This window comes from Plasmopara halstedii (assembly GCF_900000015.1).
Source record: "Plasmopara halstedii genome assembly, contig: Scaffold_292, whole genome shotgun sequence".
Taxonomy (NCBI): domain Eukaryota; phylum Oomycota; class Peronosporomycetes; order Peronosporales; family Peronosporaceae; genus Plasmopara; species Plasmopara halstedii.
The window spans coordinates 793,993-800,032 of record NW_020187213.1 but is presented as its reverse complement, the minus strand read 5'-3'; the positions used below and the strand labels follow the sequence as shown (position 1 = coordinate 800,032).

The 6,040-nt window shown below is 47.0% G+C and overlaps 1 protein-coding gene across 1 annotated transcript in view; it reads right to left on the bottom strand.

Moving 5' to 3' along the window:
* Positions 1-5,122, bottom strand: part of PHALS_05997 (dna-directed rna polymerase ii subunit rpb1) — a gene marked incomplete at both ends in the record, with an annotated part of 5,297 nt that extends 175 nt beyond the window's left edge. Inside the window, 2 exons of the mRNA XM_024723333.1 lie at positions 1-4,771; positions 4,873-5,122. The exon at positions 1-4,771 is cut by the window's left edge and continues 175 nt beyond it. Of these exons, the coding sequence (XP_024574321.1) occupies positions 1-4,771; positions 4,873-5,122 (5,021 nt within the window). The remainder of the gene's footprint in view (positions 4,772-4,872) is intronic.
* Positions 5,123-6,040: the final 918 nt, after the last annotated feature.

The window sequence follows — 6,040 nt, the reverse complement described above, 5'->3', positions numbered from 1 at the left end:
CTGTAAGCAGGTGACGTCGGCGAATACGCCGGAGACGTTGGGCTGTACGCGGGAGACGTCGGCGAGTACGCCGGGGATGTGGGACTGTAAGCGGGAGACGTCGGCGAATACGCTGGGGATGTGGGGCTGTAGGCAGGAGATGTTGGTGAATAAGCGGGAGACGTCGGGCTATAAGCTGGCGACATCGGGCTGTAAGCAGGCGATGTAGGGCTTAGTGGGGACGCAGGACTGTGCGCAGGCGACGCTGCCATAAAGCCTGGAGAAGCCGGGCTTGCCATTGGTGAGAAGGCACCAGCTGCCGGTGAAAATGACCCGCCACCTGGGCTAAATGGCGACGAAGCTGAGAAACCGGGCGTCGAGGCAAATGGAGTTGCCATTGGTGTTCCTGGACCCTGGTCAGGACTTCTCCATTCATTGTCGAGACCCTGCATCACCTGTTGAATCTCCGACGCTTCGTACTCGATTGCATTCGCCAGTTTCTTCGCGTCCAAAACTAGATCCATTATTCCCGTGCCAAGAGGAGCCAATTGACCTAGCATGACGTTTTCGGACACTCCAGTCAGCGGGTCACCCTCCGAAAACATTGCTGCATCCATCAATATCTCGACCGTTTCCTCAAACGAGCAGCGAACAAGTGGGCCAGAATCATCACGATTAATGCCGTGACGAGTTATAGCCATTAGGTGGCCACGGAATGTCATGACATCACACAAACAAGCGAGATGCCGATAGTTCACATAAGCACCATCGAAAGAAATAACTTGTCGGATTTCGTTCAGCAGTGCACGTCGAACAGCCTCGATACCCAGCACTTGAATAATTTCAACAATATCATTCGATATTGTTCGGGTCGAGTCTACTTGCGGGTAACACATAACATCAAGAAGGTTCGTACCATCGGTATCCAGCATCCACTCATTCATCATCTTAAAGCCAACGTCGTCGAACCAGTGTGTCGACGGGCCTTCACGTATGTACACTTTCTTCACTCCTTCTATACCACGAAGCTTCATTTGCGTGAGCATATTGTGCTCAACACGCTTGAGGAATGTATCATCTTCTTGTCCAACAGCAGTTTCACCTGAGCGTTGCAGCTTTTCTTCTTCGTCGCTCATGATACGAATACGTAGTACAAGCCGATCAGCATTATCATCCGTAAAAATGCACGAAAGGTCCTGTCCGTACTCAGCTTCCACTTGGGCAGCAATCTCACCCATGGTCAACTTCTTGTCTGCCATCATCTTCGGGTTTAATTCAATACGCAGTAGCCATGGGGAACGAGCGATCGGAGTGTCCTCGTCAGGCATTTCGTAGTACGAAGCCACAAATTCTTGATCCTCCTCTACTACAGTATTCATCGGATCAGGATCATAATAAATGGAAGTGTTTGCCGTCACATCTGCCAGTGTCGTGTACTCTAGTTGAGACTGAATAAATTTAGCCTTGTCAGCATCGTGCGCGCAATCAGGCGTTAAGAAAATGCGCAGAGATGGAGTTCGAACATCCTTCGCAATATTCATGATTTCTTTGAGGCGAGGCACACCAAGTGTCACATTTTTCGCAGACACACCGGCATAATGGAAAGTGTTCAGCGTCATCTGTGTCGCTGGCTCACCGATCGACTGCGCTCCCACAACACCTGCCATTTCACCGGCAGATACCAATGCACTCGTAAACTTAGACTCAATTTCACCCATAAGCCACTCAAATGCTGTCTCTGTCAATCTATGCTCAAGTGTAACGCACTTCGACGCAAGTGTAGATCGCAATAAAATCTGAAAAAATAGTGTGGCATTTTCTTGCGCTTCAATACTTAATCGATCATCGCCTTGCACAACAATGATTTTCTTGCACAGCTCCTTTACTCCCTCAATAATGCGGGATGGGTGAAGGCTTGATGGCTTCCGCATGTCGATGCTAAACAACTGTTGCGCATTTTCTACCAAACGTCGAATATTCACTGGAATCTGAGCAGCGTTATCGGACTCTTGTCCTTGACCGCGACTAGCTAAAATGACACGCAAGTTCACGCGATCTTTCTGAAGTTGTGCCAGCTCTTCCCGCAAAATTTGCTGTGTTCGTTGATTCGTTCGGATATCTTTAATAATATCGGGTTCGAGATACAACTGGTCGGGGCAATTCGGCACGCAGCCAAGGTCTTCATCTGATGGATCAAAAACGTATTTCTTTTCAAACTGAACCTTGTTCAGCTTATGCGATTCAAATCGTTGTTTTTCGACCCAGACGGCATCCATACCATCTTCGCCATATAAAAATTGAATAATCTCACCTTGAGCATTACGAACAGTACCATCGTATCGAGTCATGACAGACTCCATCGCCTTCACAAGTCGGCGCTGGATGTAACCTGTTTCAGCTGTCTTCACGGCTGTATCAATCAACCCTTCACGACCACCCATAGCGTGGAAGAAAAATTCCTGCGGTGTTAAGCCTTTAAGATACGAGTTTTCCACGAAACCACGGCTTTCAGGGCCCAGATCATCTTTGCCGTAGTGCGGCAGCGTACGGTGATTAAAACCGTAAGGGATACGTTTTCCCTCAACATTTTGCTGTCCCACACAAGCAATAATCTGAGATATGTTAATAAAAGAGCCCTTTGAACCAGACGTTACGGTAGCCTTAATGTTGTTAGTCTCATCCAGACTGCCTTGAGCCTCACGACCGGCTTGATCTCGTGCGGTATTTAGCACAATATTTACTAAACCTTCAAACGATTCGACCATCGTTCGACCCGGCTGAGTCTCCAATTTTCCCTTCTGTCCTCGCACCACCAAATCGTGCACTTGCACCTTAGCTTGTGTGATGATATCCACAATTGTCTTAAGCGTAGACACATCAGCGATTGTGTCACTCACGCCGACAGTGAAACTACGGCCAACCAACCAATTGTTTACCAGCTGCTGAATAGCACCAAGAAGACGCTTTGTTTCATCCGGACCCTTCTCGAGCATCGTAATATGAATTAATCCACCAGCAGATGAACCGATAATCTTCTTGTCGATAATACCTGCCAATAACTCACCCTGCTGAATGATAACGCGAGAGTCAATTGGAGACAAATCCGAAAACTTCTCGCTACTCTTGTGCGTCGACGAGAAACCGGTGAAGTTGATAGCCGGAATGATAGCAGAAAATAATTGCTTTCCTGTCCAAATTGGCGTATACTTACCTAGTTCACCCTTTTTCGGTACCAAAATGGCAGGTGTCGGAACTTTTCCATCCCAATTAGATACCCACATAAGTAAATTCATAACCCAGTCCTTGTTCACAAAGATATCTCGCTTCGTAAACTTCTGAGCTCCTAAAAGAGAATCCTGCACAATACCCATCACTGGACGATTGCTTTGGGGGGTAATTATTACTTTATGCACCATCATCAGCTCTTGTGCATCGGCACGAGCAGTCATTGATTGCGGTACGTGTAAATTCATTTCGTCTCCATCAAAATCAGCGTTGTATGGTGACGTTACAGACAGATTAAGGCGAAAGGTCGACCAATCAAACACCTTTACACGGTGCGACATAATTGACATCTTGTGCAATGAAGGTTGACGATTAAACAATACCAAGTCATCGTCCCGTAGATGACGCTCGACAATCCACCCACACTTTAAAGCAAGATCTGACTTGTTCTTGATGTAACGCAGATCAATTCGATTTCCGTCTTCACGGATAATATACTTGGCACCAGGATGCTCCAATGGACCATTTGCAATCAACTGGTGCATGTAGTTCATGTTGAACGGTGTCACACGCTCAGGAACAGTGAGATTCATTGCAATTGACCGAGGAACACCGACTTGGTCAATCGCAAGGTTAGGATCAGCGGTAATGACCGTACGCGCAGAGAAGTCTACACGTTTACCCATTAAATTACCACGAATGCGTCCCTCCTTACCGCGCAAGCGCTGTCGCAGAGTTTTGAGTGGTTTACCAGAGCGCTGCTGAGCTTGCGGGAGACCAGGTTGCTCATTATTAAGAAAAGTCGCGAGATGGAACTGCAACAATTGTTCAAACTGTTCGATAATATGAGATGGTTCGCCTTTACGCACGCAATTCAACAGAGCCAGGTTCGCCTTCACGATTGAAGCCAAATTGTGCGTCAGATCATCTTCACCCCGCGCCATACCATCGATAGCCACAGAAGGTCGGACGTGTGGCGGTGGCACTGGCATCAAAGTCATGATGAGCCAGTCAGGACGGGCCCAGCGCGGGTCCAGACCCAGAGCATGACAGTCCTCATCGGAAATATTCTTAAAAATTGACAATACCTTAGCAGCCGGCAGGTTCTGTTTACGATCTCCCGATCCAGGCACATCCTCCATCTGCTCAGGAAATTCCACCAGCAATTTAATACCCTGTTTGCGATACTTAGGTTGAAGACCACCGCAACCGCCGTGCCCACCCTCTTTTGGCTTCGATTTATCGTCTAACCCCCCCTGTAAGCCGATGTTTAAGTCCTCACGCATCTTCTCCATGTCGGCTTCTTCACCGTACTCACACATGCTCTTATTGCTACAAATCTCGTACACAGCCTTCAAGCGACGTTTACCGTTTTTAATTTTCATGGCCGATCGAAAGCGGTGGTCACGCTCGTCGCTTAGTACTTTAGAGCAATGAAAACACACCGAACGCAAAATTTTAAGCACCTCCTTGATGAAACCCATGTGAAACATAGGTCGGGCCAATTCAATGTGGCCAAAGTGTCCTGGACAATCGTTGACTTTACCACCGCTGCCGCTGTACGTGCCTATGTGAGTGAACAGCAATAGTGCATGTGAGAAAGGAGAGAATCTGATTAGCAAACTGAAGTAAGGATGCTCTATCTTTAAACTTCAACATTCATCGTACAATCGCAAGTCTTGCAGCGCGCGCGGAAGTCGCACGTGCCCATGCGCGGATCACCAATGCCACCAATGACCGGATGTCCGTTTAGATATGTTTCTGGACGTGAAATGCCATCCGGAATAATGCGGTCATTGACCTTCGTTTGCTTCGTCACCGACATGGCACGGATTTCCTCAGGGCTAAATACACCAAACTGGAGGTACTTAACGCGGCGGAGACGCGCGCTTGAGTAGGAAAATTGGGTCGACGCCATAATTAAAATTCGCGACTCTCAACAACTTGAGATTGTAAGAACTAAAAGTTGAAAACAAAGACGCTTCCAATGACAGGTTCCTGACCAACACTCTGATCACGACTGCTCTTTCACCACAAAGGGGAGAATTTGCAAGTGGTAGGACTGGGAGGGGGGCGTTTTCTGGTAGAAATTAGGAGCATTGTTATTGATGAAAAATATGTGCCAATATGACTCGCGATTGGTTAAGGCCCAAAGACAGTGTGATGGTCAATTTTTGGTACCATCCGATTATAGCGTGCCAATGTATTCAAAGTTGTAAACTGAGTGTCCAACTGGATAATTTGTGCGCTGAAAGACGCGCCTAATTGTGAGTGAACAGAAATTGATATTTATAGTAATACCGTTTATTTTCTCGATAAGATGTAGGGTATGGGCTTACAAATTCAATGTATCAGTGAGACCATTGTGAGGTTGCACGCTTAAGCTTGCTAGTCTCTTTAGAAATTGCAATTCATCTGATATGCTAGAGGTTCGTTGAAAAATATTCTCACATTGTCGTCTACCTTCTTGATCAAGAGTAAAGACGGTGGCGTCATAGACTCAAATGATGCAGACATCTTCTGTTGCAGGTGCTCTAGCAGCGCGTCTTCATAACTTGAAAACACCTCTAGACGCGCACCGATTGCCTCGGGACCTTGCGCTACAAGGTGTTGCACGCCCCAGGGCCAAGCAAGGACATCAGCTTGTTGAGCCCGTCCTGCATTGTAACGGGGTTACACGTACCCTGGTAACAGGGGTGTGTGTCACACGAGATATGCATGGTGTGACTGCACCCAAACAAGAATACGGTACCAGTAGTTATGCATGTAGTTAGATTTTACTATATATATTTAATATATTTAGGAAATTTGAACTTTTAGCTAATTATCCTTGGGT